At 39.3% G+C, this 18,031-nt stretch overlaps 1 protein-coding gene across 5 annotated transcripts in view; it reads left to right on the plus strand.

The window, feature by feature from the left end:
- Positions 1-18,031, plus strand: part of LOC138757924 (E3 ubiquitin-protein ligase RNF38) — a 130,426-nt gene that overhangs the window by 19,073 nt on the left and 93,322 nt on the right. For 4 of the 5 annotated variants that reach the window (XM_069926080.1, XM_069926069.1, XM_069926088.1 and 1 more), the window contains exon 2: positions 14,815-14,885. In XM_069926080.1, coding sequence (XP_069782181.1) covers positions 14,815-14,885 — 71 coding nt within the window. Of the gene's footprint in view, positions 1-13,798; positions 13,889-14,814; positions 14,886-18,031 lie in introns of those variants that run through there. The other variant, XM_069926097.1, reaches the window with a different exon arrangement.

Consider the following 18,031-nt stretch of genomic DNA (forward strand, 5'->3'; position numbering starts at 1 on the left):
GCTGTGTCTGCCTGATGGAACACTTTCTATCCAGATGTCTCGCTATTTCTTCAAAGATTTTCCCAACTACAGACATTAAGCTAACTGGCCTTTAGTTACCTGCCTTTTGTCTGCCTCTTTTTATTAAATCAGTGGTGTTCAAACTGTCCCCTTAGTTAAAACTGAATGGTCTGTCTCCAAAATTTGCTCTGTAAACTCAAAGCTCCATCAACGTGAGGAGTATTTACAAAGATTGGAGTATTGTAGTTAAACTTCAACTCAATTAATTCAGGTAGTGTTTAAGTGTGAATAAGAATAAGCAATGCACCAGACCAGAACATGAAGTTAGGAATACCTCTCATGTTCACTGCTTGTTGCAATTTCTGCTTGTGTATCATTGAATGGGATGGATTTCGGATGTTGTCCAAGAAATCCAGGATTTCAACTTTGTTGTGAGGTATTACCTTTCAAAACAAAGAAGGGACTGCACACTGATACATGTATTACTTGTACACAAAGGTTCATAATTACGGTTTTAAATTTACTTTACTTTGGTTTGCTGCCTGGTCCTTCTAGTTAGATTATTTTGAAATAATGATCCTGACTTATTTGATCTTTAACCCTGAATCACACACCTATTCATTTTTGGACTGTACTGTGCTTCTCGCTGAACTATTTCTTTCAGGAATACATGGTGCCCCATTAAGACTGCTGATTTTTCCAGGAATCTTCTCTACTTTTTTTACTGATATTTTTTATTGCCCCACATTTAAGAGTCAATGTAGATATGAATCAAACTCCCTGTCCTTCAGATGATTTCCATATCCCCTTAAGTAAGACTTTAGTCCTTAATATAATTGCATGTTTCAGTTAATCTCAGCATAGTTGAATATTAAGATCTAGTGTTACGTACCTAGACCAGCAGCAATATAAATACATCAAGACAATGGTATCTTCAAAACAATTTTTATTAATAACATAACATTTCTTACTTAATTCTAACTTAACCCTATTATACGTAAATGCATATATGTATGCCCGTGGCAGGTCCCAAATCATTACAGTTTAGGCGTAATTGTTAAAAAGAATCAGTTTTTAAAGTTCAGTCAGCTTTGTGTTGAAACTCAGATTCTTTAAAAATCAATTATGGAGTAGATGTGAGGCATCAGACTTCTCAAAACACATGAAATTCTTGTGGAGTTGTTTTCATAGAATTGCTTCTTCACATGAATGATTTACCTCTCTTGCATGGAGGTTTCAGAACGTGTTTTCTTCCATGATGATTTCACTAAGTCAGGTATGTGTCTGATGAAGTAACCATAACAATGGTTATGATCAGAAAGAAGAATGATTTTGCTTTCATTTACCCAGAATTGGGTCAGTCATGTGCCTATTTAAAATGTCCCCAAACACTGCTCTCTCTCTCTCGAACAAGAGAAACAGCAAAGTGGCCATCCTTTCCGAAGCCACTGCAATTCTATGTTCCTCCCTTGTCAAAGAGAATACAACACAAACAGTACCTCTCTGGCCAGAGCATACTGCATTTCTGACCTCTGATGAAAACTTGTGTCTCCTTGAAGTGTCTTCATCATATGCCATGACTTCACTGATGATTTTGTTTCATTTCTTCAAAAGCATGAATCATGGTAGATGACCTCTTGCTTCTTTATACAAATTATCAAACAAAAGCCTGCTTGTTTGAACAAGTGTCTTTGCTGAGTGTTTGAAGTTCCTCTCTTCCAAAAGTTTTACAAGAAAAAGTTTCTGGACTGTCTGCACAGCTCAACCAGCAGAATGGCAGTGAACACACGTACTTCTTAGCAAACACTATTATCTTCAATGTTACAATGAAGAATCACTTCAGATTTTATGGCTGTTTACACAACTTCAGCCAACAATGGTTTAACAGAGATTTCAACTTTCAAAATGGTTTCTGTGTGTAAGGGTCTGTGGTGTCTGTTTTCCTGTCCACCCACAAAATCACTTTACTAAGAATTATATAATAACTAAAGATTAATAACACAATTCTGTCACACTAGTTTAGAAGAATGAAAGAATATAACCATATAACCGTTTACAGCACGGAAACAGGCCATGTCGGCCCTTCAAGTCCGTACCGGTTCACTTGAACAACTGGCAATGTATTTCCAATTAAAGTTTCTTCGTGCCCCTGGTGTCCTTCATGGTGGAAGTCACAGGTTTTAAAAGTGCCAGCTATTGCTTTTATACAGAAGATTTATTGTATTCTTTATTAGAATTACACAATTTGAACAACAACTCTTGGAATTTCAAAAATGACAGTAACTACTGCAAATATTTTTGAGAAATATCTGGAGTTACGTCTTTACATAGTGGTTCTCTTAATAGAATAAGCTTGGGTTGTTCTCCTTGAAGCAACATTTGGAAGGAGATTTGACAGTGGTGCACTTGATTATGACTTCCAGAGAGTGCACCACTCTCTAGACCAGAGGACATTGATTTAAGATTTTGAGTAGAAGATACAAGGAAGATGTGAGGGGAATTTTTTTCACTTTGACTAGCTATAATGTAGAATTCATGTTAGTAAGGGTGATGGACAAAGGATTTGAATAGGAGGAAAGAGGATTGGGAATAACACTGATGTGATTCAGTGGTGTAGCTAGGTTTTGATGTTGGTGGAACAAGAGCCCATAAAAAAATGCCACGACCACAGCTGTGCATGTTTTGCAACCAGCACACAAAGGAAATTGATGTGTATACATTCATGCCGCATACAATTTTAAATTCATCATGTAGTTTTATTTTGTATTTAATAAAGCAACTACAACAGCCTCTTTCATCTGGGTACAAAGCTCAGGGTACAGTTGGGAATCTTTCCTCCACTACACTAAGCCTTCCCCCCCCACCCCCCACTCTCTTCCACCTAAAGTCCCATTCTCCTCCATCCCTTCCTTCTCTCTCTCTCTCTCCAGGCCCTTCACTCTCCCCTTCTTTTCATGTCCTTCCCCCACTCTTTGCTGCCCCAGCCACTGGCCTCTCCTTCCCCAACCGACCCAACCCCTCCTCCATCCTTTCCTTCTCTTCCACCAAGCATGCCTACACATGACCAAATGTCATGAGAAAATTACAATCTTTCTCTTTGCACTAGAACATCAAAAGACATAATGTGGCTCTTGATTACAGTAAATCTTCAGCTATCGTATTTCATCTGACTGTAGTTGCCTTGACTGCATACACCTCAGGGTGTTTTTTCTGTGCCAGGTACACTTTACTGAATGCTCCCCAGCTGATGGATTTGATTAGTAATGAAGTCCTCGACGCTGGGGGCTGCTGGCTCCTTGATTGCCTTCACATTCCTGTGTGAGACGGCAGGACTAGTATCATCGGAGATGGGAACCTTCATCTCCCAATTGGATCCTACAGACCATTCCCTGCCATTCCAATGGAATATGGGACACCCTCCAATTGAATGCTGGTGCATGACTCGTGGCTCTCTGTGCAGCTACTCTTCAAAATGTTTTCTAAAGTTCTGCTGGAGTCCTTCATCAAATGACTTTGCACTTCAATAAGATGTCAGGCTGGAATTGGTACCAAATGTTAATAATGGAATGCACTTTCAGAATGCTCATTATTACTTTGATTTAATTTGTCAAAGATTTGTTGTTCCATGCTTTTGAGAAGTGTGATCAGGCACGGCTGAAGCTGCCTCAGTGGGTCCTGAGGATAGGCTTGTCTGGCTGGAGTTAGTGTTACTGGTGTGTTTGGCTAAACTTCCATGATAGTATAGCATACATCAGCTATTTCTTTTGCAATAAACAAGCATAATTTTCCACAGAGTCTGCAACACAATTTTTCTTTTAGTTGTAGCCATTTACCCAGCAGAGGTAGATTGAAATCTTGTGTAAATCTAGCACAATAATTATTTTTAAAAACTCTGCTTCAAAAAGCTTTCTGAGTTAGGTTGAGTCAGTGCCACTTGACATGACTTCCACTCATTTTTTTATTCCCACACTGCTCTTCCCTCCAGGTCTCACAGAAATGACAGGGTAGGCTTTGAAACTGACATCCTTGTTTCTTCCACGAATTCAAAGTTATCCATAGAGCTCTGTGTGGTTATTTTCATGTCCCATTTTAACAGACAGGGAATGAGTTGTGTACCAGGAGTTTGATGGGATGTTGCTTGTTACCATTGGTGGGAGACAAAGGGTGCAAAGTTTGGTTATTTTTTTCTGGTTGGAGCACCGCTTATCATTGGAAGGAGACCTGCAACAGCAGATTGATGATGGCTACCAAAATGTTAAAAAAGGGAAAGATCAAATACTTATATTTGTGATTTAATTTATAAAAAAAACACAGGTTCTATAAATTCCAATAGTTGCAACATCCTTTTAAAATAGTAGATCCAATGCTAAACTAAAGAACATTTACAATGTCCCACTGTTTTCAACACCACTTTGAGAAAAGAACGATAAAGTCACCTTACAAATGGAATCCAACACTGAATACCGAGTGCATTTGCTTTTGGCATTATAAAATTTAAAGTCATTATCTCATTTGTTCTTGAGAGAGGGGGGAGCGAAGGAGCCAGGCGTGGATTGGAAGGAGTGAATATGTGGTGTGGGAGGACCGTGGGATCGGGGGCGCCCTTAACTACATCCTTGATGGAATTACTCCAAAAGGATGGGCTTCAGAGCTGCCAGTCTGATTCTAAGATTTTAAAAAAAATTAAATGCTTCTCAACCCCTAAATATCTTATGCAAACTGAGAAGAATTTAAGTTAAGCTTGGGATAAGCAATATTTTAAAATCTCCCAGTTCATAATATTTTTGCTTTGTTTTCATTATATTCTTCTCCACCTTATAAGTTTGTAATGTTTCATATTTTTTTTTGTCATATCATCCCTTTTTACTAGTTCCTTTTCTGTACTTATTATCTCCCTTTCCAACTGCTCTATTTTCCGATTGTAATCCTTTTTCATCTTAGTTACATAACTTATTATCTGTCCTCTAATGAAGGCTTTCATTGCGTCCCAAAATATAAATTTGTCTTTCACTGATTCTGTGTTTATTTCAAAATATGTTTTAATTTGGCGTTCAATAAACTCTCTAAATCCCTGCCTTTTAAGTAGCATGGAGTTTAACCTCCATCTATATGTTCTTGGTGGGATGTCCTCCAGTTCTATTGCTAATGTTCTGATAGTAGTCTAGCTTTATACTCAATTTTCCTAATTCTCCCTTGAATATGGGCCGACAACAAAAACATATCAATCCTTGAGTATGTTTTATGCCTACTCGAATAATATGAATATTCCTTCTCTCTTGGGTGTTGCTTCCTCCATATATCCATAAGTTTCATTTCCTGTATTGAATAATCATAAATTTGGCTACTTTATTCTTTTTGCTTGTCTTTTGTCCAGTTTTATCCAACATTGGATCCAAATTAAGGTTAAAATCCCCTCCTATCAATATATTTCTTTGTGTGTCTGCAATATTTAAAAAAAATATCCTGCATAAACTTTTGATCCTTTTCATTAGGTGCATATATATTGAGCAAATTCCAAAATTCTGAATATATCTGACACTTTATCATTACATACCTCCCTGCTCGATCTATTATTTCCTCCTTGATTGGTACATTTTTGTTAACTAATATGGCTACACCTCTAGCTTTTAAATTATATGATGCTGCCGCTTGTGCCCTACCCAGTCTCTCCTTAATTTATTATGTTCCACTTCAGTTAGATGTGCTTCCTGCACAAATGCTATATCTTTTTTTTCCCTTCTTCAATAAACTTAATAGCCTCTTCCTTTTAATTTGGTTATATATTCCATTAATGTTTATAGTCATATAGTTCAATGTGGCTATCTTATATCTTGCTTACACCTCTTTTCAAACTCCTCACCACATCTATCCCCCTTTTTCCCATTTTCATCTCTTAGTTTTCCCTTATTAAACTCAATGTACGATAACACATTTAAAACATTAAAATACCCCAACTATTCCCACACTCAATAATACCTTAACCCCAAATGCTCCCCCCCACCTCTCTAAGTTGCCCTTTATCCCTTGCCGGGCAACCACAACTCTCCTTTTCCATTTGGATTGCGACCCTGCTCGCAAGCGTCAACTGAATTTGCAGTGATGGTTATTCCCTCTCCCCGCCAGCCCCCCCAGAAAACACTTTTTTACATATATAACAAAGGTCTCTTTTTTTCCCCTATCCTTCCTTCCCTTCTCTTTTCCCTCTTTCGTTCTTTACATATACATTGTTTTTACATCTTTATATATACTTTATCGCTGTTCCTTCATTCTTGTTACATATCTTCATCTCTTCTTCTGTCCCTCAAATGTTCTGCAAATTCTTGTGCTTCCTCCAGATCTGAGAACAGTCTGTTTTGCTCCTTGGGTATAAATATTTTAAGCACGGCTGGATGTCTTAATATGAATTTGTAACCTTTTTTTCATAAAATCGATTTCACTGTATTAAACTCCTTCCTCCTCTTTAAGCGTTCAAAACTTATGTCTGGGTAAAAAAATATTTTTTGACCCTTGTATTCCAATGGTATTCCAACTTTATTCCTTGCCCGTTCCAGTATATTTTCTCTTGTCGTGTATCTTAAAAATTTTACTAAGTGGATCTTGGTTTTTGATGTGTCTGCGGTTTCGGAGCTAATGCTCTGTGTGCCCTTTCTATTTCCATTTCTTCCTGCATTTCTGTCATTCCCAGGACCTTCAGGATCCATCCTTTTATAAATTCCTTCATGCCTGTGCCTTCTTCACCCTCCTTCATGCCCACTATTTTTATGTTGTTTCGCCTACTGTAATTTTCCAACATATCAATTTTCTGAGATAACAACTCTTGTGTCTCTTGGACTTTACATTTTTAGGTAGATTAATATTGTGTTATCTTGAATATAGAAAATTAAAGGATATCTAACAACAGTGTTTAAGATAATTGAAAGATTTGACAGTGCTCAGAAGCAGAAAGCATAACCTTCAAATGAAAATAAAGCAGTTTTAAGGATGATAATTTGGATATTTTATGCAAATGTGATTACATGGAATAATGTCTCCAAAAAGTTGAGGAGGCTCAGTCGATTGATGAAGGACTTTTGGACCAAATGCAGGCAAATGTAACAAACCCAGAATGCCAACTTGGTCAGCATATAGAAGTTGAGCTATAGTGGCCATTCTGTGCTGTATGACTCTTGTTAACAAGAGACAGAAAACATTTTTAAATGGATAGATAGTAAGGTGCACCCTGACAATACAATGAGAGCTGGAAATGTGGCCCAATGTGACAAATTATGGATTGCAGCAATATTATTGAATACATACCTATAAATTGGATGTTCGAACAAATTCCCCTCTGATGGTTCCCTAACTCCATTTGAAGAGCAAGAAAATACTGTAATACTGTGTCCTGACTGATTGGAGGATAAATATTATTATGACTGGTATTAGTCAACGTATTTTATGCCATTGCTGTGCACATGTCATTTATGGCAATTTTTGATGTTTTGATAATGATGCATTTGGTGTGAAGTAGAATGTGCAGAGGTTATGTAAATCCTTTAAAGAAAAAAATCTTACCATTGGGAATTGTTGACAAGGACACTTTGTGAATTTCCAATACAGCTAAATGGCTTGTAATTCAGTGTAAGCCAAGGGATGCCACACCTAGTTCTATAATGACTTCACTGATCATTAGATTTTTATTTTCAGATTTTTAAATTGCTATTGAGGAAATTTAAAATGGAATAGTTTGGATTTAATTCAGATTTTTGAATTCCTCTTCATTTTTATGGACAGTCTCTTGGAATGAAGGATTACTTTCTTCCACTCCAGTATGATTGGTTCTAAGGTGGCATATGAGACCAATGTGTGAATTACTCTCCATCTATAGGCAGGGCCTGAGTTACCTGGTTTGAGTAGATACTTAGTGAGGTGGTCTGCTTCTGCAGCTTGCACAGGACTTCTTAGTCAATCCATGGCGTGATTTCAGATTGTCAAAACAATCCCAGATGCCCCCTCCATTCCTCAACCATTCCCCCCTGCCCCCCCCCCCCACCAGTTTAAGCGGTCATGACCACCAGTTCCAGGAACCAATGGAGGTATCGCATTTGTCAAGGAAGCTTTCCTCTGCTGGTTACTGTGACAGAACTCAAACCAGAGTGGCTATTTCAGGAATCTGATGTTGGGCATGCAAATGATATGGCTTGCACGACATAGCTGATGACAATTAATTAGTGTCTCAATGCTGAAGTTGTTGATCAGGGAGAGGACAGTGGATTTCAAGGGTTTTGCAGCAATGACATTGGTGGTATCTTTGTAGTGTCTTGCTAAAGATGGTGTCGGAAGCACATAGGAGGGCAGCATTCACTGCTGCTTTGTGGACCTCTCAATTTGTTCCAGTTCTCACTGCCATTCTATCAGTATGCTTCCCCTACCCATCACACTGCCGCCTATCCTCCCTCAACCAGATTCTCTTACCAGCCGCTACCCTAGGAGTCATTTCATCTCACAACCATGTTGTTTTGATGTGGGAAGAAACCCAAGGGAAACCCACATGGACACAGGGAGAATTTGCAAAGCCATGGCTGGCAGTGGATGCCTCAATTCATCAAGGGACAATCAAGCCATGAGGCAGCTTTACTACCTACAGGCTACTGTGCTGTCCTAGAATGAGTTCGAACTAGATCAGAGGTCTCTTCTGTAATTGCTCAACCAAAGGCTGCTCTAGTGTGTTAAAGGCATGTGTTGAAGTGGCTCCTGAGACACCAGATTCTGTTCAAAATTTTGTCAGTGATTTGATTCGGAATATTACCATGAGATCCTGTGTTTCTCCCTCTGACAAACCATTATTTATTTGGACGAGGTTATGTTCCAAGCGCTTTGTCCTAATTTCTCCTTGTCATCTCTTGCCAGAGTTCTAACCCTTTCTATCCTGACATAGATGTCATCAAGGAGGATTGGTTTGTCTCCCTTTTTGGGTGTGGATCAGGGTATTTTCAGAGTTAGTGTGTAGAAGTTTCCCTTGGCCTCAATTTATGTCAAGGTTTAGGGGGCAAGATTTTGATGATTGGTTCAGTGTATGGGGAGTTGGAGTTGTATGGCATTCATGTAAAATTAGTGAAAGTCACTGAAGTGCTAAAAAAAAACTCTTGAAGCTCACCCAATTAAAATGGCATTCTTTCGTATTTGCCCTTCAAGAAAATGTACATTCTCTGTCTTCAGACTGGCGAGCTCCGACCAAGTGCCTCTCTGAGTGTAGTAATGTCAACATTAAATGACTGACTTCATAATCCATGATGGCAGAGTGATGTTCAGATCTGTTACTGTCCATGAGGGTCCTGACTTCAAGGCCCTGAACATCATATTGTGGAGTGGAACTCCTCTGTGGAGGTTTTAACAAGGAGTAAATGTAACACAATGGGTATCACACAGGCTCCTCTGACCAAGATCATGGTTCAGAATCAGGATTTATTGTCATAAACAAGTCATGAAATTCAGTGTTGCAGCAACATCATAGAGTAAACATTCATATTATTTACCATTTTGCGACATTACTATAAAAAATAAATAATAATAATGATGTGCGAAAAGTGAGGCAGTGTCTGGTTCATTTATTATTCAGGAATCTGATGGCGGCGGGGAAGAAGCTGTGCTTGTGCTGCTGAGTCTTTGGGCTCCTGTACCTTTTCCTTGATGGTAGCAGAGTGAAGAGGGCATGACCTTTGTGGTGGGGGTCTTTGAGAATAGAGGCTGCTTTTTTAAGACATCGCCTCATCTAGATGTCCTCGATGGAGTGAAGTCTGGTGCCTGTGATGTCTCAGGTCAAGTTGACCTGGAGTTTATTCTTGTCCTGACAGTTGACACCTACATACCAGGCAGAATGCTCTCCACGGTACACCTGTAGAAGTTTATGAGAGTCCTTGGTGACATACCGAAACCTCCTCAGCCACCTCTCAAACTATAGCCACTGGCAAGTCTTCTTTGTGATTGCATCATTGTGAAGGCTCCAGGACAGATCCTCAGAAATATTGACACCTCAGAATTTCAAGTTCTTGACCCTCTCCACTACTGAACCCTTGATGAGGACTAGGTCATATTCCCCTGGCTTCCTCCTGAAGTCTACAATCATCTCCTTAGTTTTGTTGATGTTGGCTGCAAGGTTATTGTCATCACACCATTCAATGAGCTGACATATCTCCCTCCTGTACACTTCTTCATTGCCATTTGTGAGTCTGCCGACAACTGTGGTGTCATCAGCTAACTTGTAGTTAGCATTGGAATTGTGCCTGGCCACACAGACATGGGTGTATAATGAGTAGAGCAGTGGGCTAAATATGCAAGGTTGGGGTGTGCCTGTGCTGATAATCAGTGAGGAGGAGACATTGTTTACAATTCATACTAACTGTGGTCTTCTGATGAGAAAGTCAAGGATCCAGGGTACAGAGGCCTAGAGTTTGCAGCTTCTTGACCAGCACTGAGGGAATAATGGTATTGAAGGCTGAGTTGTAGTCGATGAAGAGCAGCCGTATGTATGAGTTGCTGTTTTTGAGGTGATCCAGAGTTAAGTAGGTTGTTTTTCCAGACTCTTTTGTGTAGTCTTCCAAAGGCGCTATTTGCCTTGGCGAGTCTGTTGTCTATCTCATTGTCGATCCTTGCATCTGATGAAATGGTGCAGCCGAGATAGGTAAACTGGTTGACCGTTTTGAGTTTTGTGTGCCCGATGGAGATGTGGGGGGGCTGGTAGTCATGGTGGGGAGCTGGCTGATGGAGGACCTCAGTTTTCTTCAGGCTGACTTCCAGGCCAAACATTTTGGCAGTTTCCGCAAAGCAGGACGTCAAGCGCTGAAGAGCTGGCTCTGAATGGGCAACTAAAGCGGCATCGTCTACAAAGAGTAGTTCACGGACAAGTTTCTCTTGTGTCTTGGTGTGAGCTTGCAGGTGCCTCAGATTGAAGAGCCTGCCATCCGTGCGGTACCAGATGTAAACAGCGTCTTCATTGTTGGGGTCTTTCATGGCTTGGTTCAGCATCATGCTGAAGAAGATTGAAAAGAGGGTTGGTGCGAGAACACAGCCTTGCTTCAGCCTTGCTAAACAAAAGAGTCTGGAAAAACAACCAACTGAAAAACCTCACAAAGATAAGCGTATACAGAGCCGTTGTCATACCCACACTCCTGTTCGGCTCCGAATCATGGGTCCTCTACCGGCACCACCTACGGCTCCTAGAACGCTTCCGCCAGCGTTGTCTCCGCTCCATCCTCAACATCCATTGGAGCGCTTACATCCCTAACGTCAAAGTACTCGAGATGGCAGAGGTCGACAGCATCGAGTCCACGCTGCTGAAGATCCAGCTGCGCTGGATGGGTCACGTCTCCAGAATGGAGGACCATCGCCTTCCCAAGATCGTGTTATATGGCGAGCTCTCCACTGGCCACCGTGACAGAGGTGCACCAAAGAAAAGGTACAAGGACTGCCTAAAGAAATCTCTTGGTGCCTGCCACATTGACCACCGCCAGTGGGCTGATAACGCCTCAAACCGTGCATCTTGGCGCCTCACAGTTTGGCGGGCAGCAACCTCCTTTGAAGAAGACCGCAGAGCCCACCTCACTGACAAAAGGCAAAGGAGGAAAAACCCAACACCCAACCCCAACCAACCAATTTTCCCCTGCAACCGCTGCAATCGTGTCTGCCTGTCCCGCATCGGACTTGTCAGCCACAAACGAGCCTGCAGCTGACGTGGACTTTTTTACCCCCTCCATAAATCTTCGTCCGCGAAGCCAAGCCAAAGAAAGAGAGCCAGCGATATTGCATTTGCCATGGAGCAATTGTGACGAAAGGCGAATTGCAAGGGTCCAGATCTTTTCTTGTTAATTCTGCCCATGACTAGAAAGGTCCAGTGGTAGAAGGACCATAACAACATGCAAAAAAGGCAAAGAGCTTGTGCCTGCTACCTCCTTTCCAGTCTCAAGATCTCACACCCTGCTTCATGCCCAGTCTCCCCTCTGGTTGCTCAGATTGCCCATGATCCCAGGTCTAGACTGGGATCAACTCTGACTGCATTAGAAATTAAATATGACCATCACATTCTCACAAAAATAAACAAACTGCTAAAATATCACAATGGAAGAAACCCATGATTTACAGAAGTAGTTTTTTTTTGCCCTTTTCACCCAACCTTCAAAACATGAATAAAATCTGAATATATTTGCCTAGTTATGTAACCAATACATTGCTGTCCATGTTATTTCTTTAAATGAGTATTTGAAGTAGATGCCAATTTATGATTTAGACCAGGATGCCTCAAAGCATTCCTACATGCACTAACTACATTTTGGAAGAAAATGCTTCATTATCATTGAAACAGTTTAAGACCTGCTGATGCCAGTTACATGCAAGTTTGTTTATTCTTCCACTACCAGTTATGCACATTTGAAATCACTAATGTGATGTAAGAAAACTGGTTGGTTTAATTCTAGTGTGTGTGTTGTCAACGTTTCAACAACAGGAAATATAAAAATCAGACTTGTGTTAATGCCTGAAAATTGATAAGTATGAAATACTTGTACAGGTAGATAGAGGCCAACATTAGTAAGTGCTAATTTAAGAAATATCTGTCTATACTTGTTTGAAATAGGCATATGTTATGAATATCTTTTAATATTTTCCTAAGCCAATGAGGCTGATGGGGCCTCAACTTTTTAATTTACTGGGGTCATGAGATTGCAACTGCTAGAATCTGGATTAAAAAAGCAGACTGCTGGAGGAACTCAGCAGGCAAAGGATAGTTGATTTTTCAGGTGGAGAGCCTGAATCAGGGCTTAGAATGTAAAGGAAAGATAACCAGTATAAAGAAATCACAAAGGGGGAGCAATGAGAGAGGAAATGACAGAATAGAGGAGGAAATCATAATTTACTGGCATTCAATAGGTGTTATTTTGCATTATGTGCTTAAATCCTGGAGGGGGATTTGAATCCTGTCAGAAATTAATGTTGCCCATTGGAGCACTATTGATCGACCACATTAGACTGAGAGTCATGATTAATAGGCTTTCATCATCTTAAGACATCAACACATTGCACATGTTGCTGGCCCAGATCCAAGGCAGATACTGAGGGGGGGGGAATTTGGGTGTATCAGGCTTTATGGGGATTTCCAAGGGGAGGATCACAGGTGCAGGAGGTGGGCCAGCCCAGACGGTATATTCATACAGACAGTGCTAATAGCTATACAGTGGTTCCACCATATATATTTTACTGAAGCCTTTAGTGAAGTTCAGCAAAAGCACCCAATTAGTAGTTCAATTTTTTGATGCACAGGACAAACTTAGAAGATCGCCAATCAATGCAGATCAAAAACAGAATTAAATTTCTAGTTGCTCTGAAAACATATTTGTTTTCAATAATGTTATGATCCATTTGCATAGGGGAATTTATTTACTGTTGGCAAGAGAAACCACCAATAGCTTGAGGGACACATGCAGAATGTGCTCATGAACTATTACTAAGTTCTATTTGTATCAAAGTCAATTATGAGCATTTGAGTCTAATTGATGGTGTGTTTGCCTTTATACATGCTTTGAATTGAATAATACGACTTGAATCAATTAATAAATATTAATTTCTGGAATGCACTATTGGCTGTGATAAATATCCTTAAGGTACAGGAAAGAATCCAAAGTTGTCAACAGAAATAGTCATCCAGAACTAATCCTAGTGCTGTGTTGTCACCAGAATGTTTCATTGCTTCAAATATTTAGCAAGCTTTCCTGTTAATAATACAGAGCCTCTTTCAAAGTTGTCACCATCGTGAAGATCCATGAATGCCTATAAATCTGATCATGAAGATTTCCTGTGCTGCTGTCCAACTGCAACCCAGATTCAAACATAAAAATAAAAGAAATCCTGACTATTCCTGACTGTGGGTGTTCAAGCTGAATATTGCATTCCTTCTACTTAATTGGATAACATTTCTACCATTTAAATCTGTTTCCACCAAATATAAAACTTATAGATGTTTTGTTGGGAAGAGTCACAAGCCCTTTTTCCACTGGCACCTTGTCCCAGCAATTAACGGGGACAGGGACCAGTGGAAAAATAAATAGTCACCACACCGGCATCAAATGTTGTAATTTCACACCAGGGATTAAACACCTCAATCCCTACTCGTATCCCCAGCACCAGCTGGTGATGGCGTGCTGATAAAACCAATGGAAAAGGGACAGCAGAAAGTCACCCATTTCCGGTTGAAGATCGAACACTTCGATCCCCAGGGGGATGAGTTGTGTCCCAGTTAAGGGTGGCCCAGTAGAGCACCAAGGGCTTCCTATCCCAGGTCATTGCACAGCCAATTAACTGGGATGGCAGTGAAAAAGGGGCTACAGCAATGGGCCTTTTGGATCACCGTGTCCATGCTGATGACTTTGCCCATCAACACTTATCCCATCTGCCCATGAGGACTGTATTCTGCAATTTCTTGCTGATTTAAATGCTTCTCAAATGTACTAAATATATTTGATTCCACCACCTGTGTCATTGTAATCAATATTTCATCCAGATCTTTTAAAACTCCCTTCTCTCATTCTAAATTTATGCCCTCTATAAGCCTGATTCCATTGCAAGATATTCTTATTTTTATTATCTTTTTCTTTCTTCTGTTTATTTTAATTTTACGCAATTCCCTTATTTGAAAATGCATGGAAGGTTCAATTTAAATTAAGAATTTTATTGCTTTAGATTTTTGTTTTAATATGAAACTATTAATTGTCTTTGTGAGAAATTGTAATGAACAGGTTTAAATTTGACAGTTATTTTCATTGTAATTACTTTTTTATTATTTATACGTAGGTGGCATGGATCCTTCCTTTCAGTATCACCCAAGTCCACATGATCTACTTTTCATTGAAGATAGTGATAAGGTGAGATTTAAATAATTTTGTAATTTTTAAACAAAAAGATAGAACAATGTTGGCTTCTACTGTTCCCAATTCATTGTATTTTTACATGTATATAACCGAGATCCTATTTCCATGGAAAATTTTGAGTTATTACTTGTATTTCCTGCCCATCTCTCAACTTGGGTAGCACAGTTTGCTTTGTGGATAGCTCAATGCTATTTCAGGGCCAGCAGCCCTGGTTTGAATCTGGCGCTGTCTGTAAGGAGTTCGTACTTTCTCCCTGTCTGCGTGGATTTCCTCTGGGTACTTTGGTTTCCTCCCACCATCCAAAAACGTGGGTGGATTCGGGCAGGAAAGGGCTCATAGCCAGGAGGGGCCTGTTACTGTGTTGTATCTCTGAATCTCAATTTAAAAAAAATTGAAAGTGTGAATGTGCTAGTGAGCATTGTGTTATAAATATAGTAAATAGTTATACTGTATATAAATATAGTAGAGCTGTTGTCTCTTGGACTCTTGTGAACTGGCACACACTGAAGCAGGACTTTTGTTTAATGTGATTAATATGAAATATTAAATTACAAAGCATAATGTGTGCCATTTTGCATACCAAAGTGAAAATACAGGTGAATGCACTTCAATTGTCACATAAAGATAATGGTCAAATGTGCCAAGTAGTGTTCAGAAAAGATGATCAGGTTCTTGGGAAAGATTGAACAATGCTTTGTATTGAGTAAATTATTAGTATTTTAATTTTGAATTGTTATGTTCTTTACCATGTTAGTTTAATTGATGTTCAATCAAAACATTCCCATTATACAATATTAATATGCAGTCCTGTATAGATGCTTTCTAGTGTTTTGCAGTTACAAATATCAAAATCAGAATATAAAACAAGGAAGAAAAATCAAGCAGTCTCACCTTTAATTATCAAGAGCATTTTTTTTTTTTTTTTTATATACACAAGATGAATTTTCCAAATTCCGACATGTTGAATTTGGACTTTTACTTTGAAGTTTATTCAAAGGAAATTTGCATGGTCATTCAAGCAACATTGATCACATATGCCTGATTGCTTTTGACAAGCACCCTTCTTGAACAAAAGCGGTCCTTGTGCTGAATGTATTCCCAATTTGGTATTGGATAAGACATTCAAGTACAGGTATATGGTCCAGATGATGATGAAGGAACATATTTAGAAATCAGAATGCTTGATAATTTGAAGAAGGAAGGTACAGGTTTTCTCATTTGCCTGCTGCTCTAGTGCTTCTGGAAGAAAGGGGTCCCAGTTTAAGATCCTTTATTGTTATAATGCATTGCCCTCCATAATGTTTGGAGGAAAGACACTATTTTTTCTTTATTTGCCCCTGAGAACCACAGTTTTAAATTTGTTATCAAATAATTCTCATGGAATTAAAGTGCACATTCAAGGTTATTTGTTTACATTTTGGTTTGACTATGTAGAAATTACAGCACTTTTTGTACATAGTTCCCCCATTTCAGAGCACAATAATGTTTGGGACATTTGACTTCACAAGTGTTCGTGAGTACTTAGGTATGTTTAATTGCTTCATTAGTGCAGATACAAGAGATCTAAAATTTTGATCACCTTTGGAGTCTGTAGTTGCCATTTTTCAACATGAGGACCAGAATTGTGCCAATGAAAGTCAAAAGAAGCCATTAGGAGGCTGAAAAAGGAGAATAAAACAGTAAGAGACATTGCTCAAATCTGAAGATTACCAAAATGACAGTTGCGGACATCATGAAAAAGAAAGCATACTGGTGAGATCAGTAATCACAAAAGTAATCACTGGTATTCCATGGAAAATCTCCACTGCAGATGACAGAAGAATTCTCATCATAATGAAGAGAAACTCCAAATGTATGTCCGACACATCAGAAACACTCTTCAGGAGGCAGGGATTGTCATATGTAGATATGTCAATGACTGCTGTCCACAGAAGTCTTAATGAACAGTACTCTCTTTTAAATGATGTTCCCAACTGTTGATTTTGGTAATCCTAAGGTTTGAGTGACGATTACAGTTTTAGTTTTGTTTTTCAGCCTCATAATGGCTTCTTGGCACAACTTTGTAGTTGCCATTTTCAACATGACTCTAAAGGTGATCAAAAGCTTAGAAGCAAGCCTAACTCCCTTATAGCTGCACCAATGAAGTAATTAAACATATCTGAGTACTCACAAACATCTGTGATGCTAAATATCCCAAACATTATGGTGCCCTGAAATAGAACCATAGAACACTGCAGCACAGAAAAAGGCCCCATCAGCCCTTCTAGTTTGTGCCAAACCATTTTTATTTTGCCTAGTCCTACTGACTTGCGCCCAGTCCATATCTCTCCCATCCATGTACCTGTCCACATTTTTCTTAAATATTAAATTTGACCCCTCATTCATCACCTCAGCTGGCACCACACTCCCACCACTCTCTGTGAAGAGGATTCCCCCTCATGTTCCCCTAAACTTTTCCCCTTTCACCCTTAACCCATGTCCTCTGGTTGGTACCTCACCTACACTCAGTGGAAAAAGCCTATCTGCATTTACTCTGTCCATTCCCCTCATAATTTTAAATGCCTCTATCAAATCTCTCCTCATTCTTCTACTTTTCAGGGAATAAGGTCCCAAACCTACTTAACCTTTCATTGAAGTTCCTGAAGTCCAGGCAACATCCTAGCAAATCTTCTTTGTACTTTTTCAATTTTATTGTTATATTTTCTGTAGTTAAGTGACCAAAAGTACAGACAATAATCTAAATTTGGCCTCACCGATGTCTTATACAAATTTACCATAATATTCCAACTCCCATACTCAATACTTTGATTTATGAAGGCCAATATGCTAAAAACTCTTTACAACCCTATCCACCTGAGATGCCACTTTCTTGGAATTATGTGTCTGAGTTCCCAGGTCCCTACATCCTACCGCACTCCTCAGAGCCCTACCATTCACCATGTATGTCTTTTCTTAGTTTGTCATTCCAAAATTGCACATTTCATTTTTTTTTTTTTTTTTTTTTTAAAAAGCCCATTTTTCCAGCTGGTCCAGTTGCCTTTGCAAGCTTTGGAAACCTTCTTCACTGTCTACAACAATCTTGGTGTCATCTGCAAACTTACTGAGCCTTTCCTTTGATAACTTTCCTGGTAACCTCCTCA

This window comes from Narcine bancroftii, chromosome 1 (assembly GCF_036971445.1).
Source record: "Narcine bancroftii isolate sNarBan1 chromosome 1, sNarBan1.hap1, whole genome shotgun sequence".
In the NCBI taxonomy this organism is placed as follows: domain Eukaryota; kingdom Metazoa; phylum Chordata; class Chondrichthyes; order Torpediniformes; family Narcinidae; genus Narcine; species Narcine bancroftii.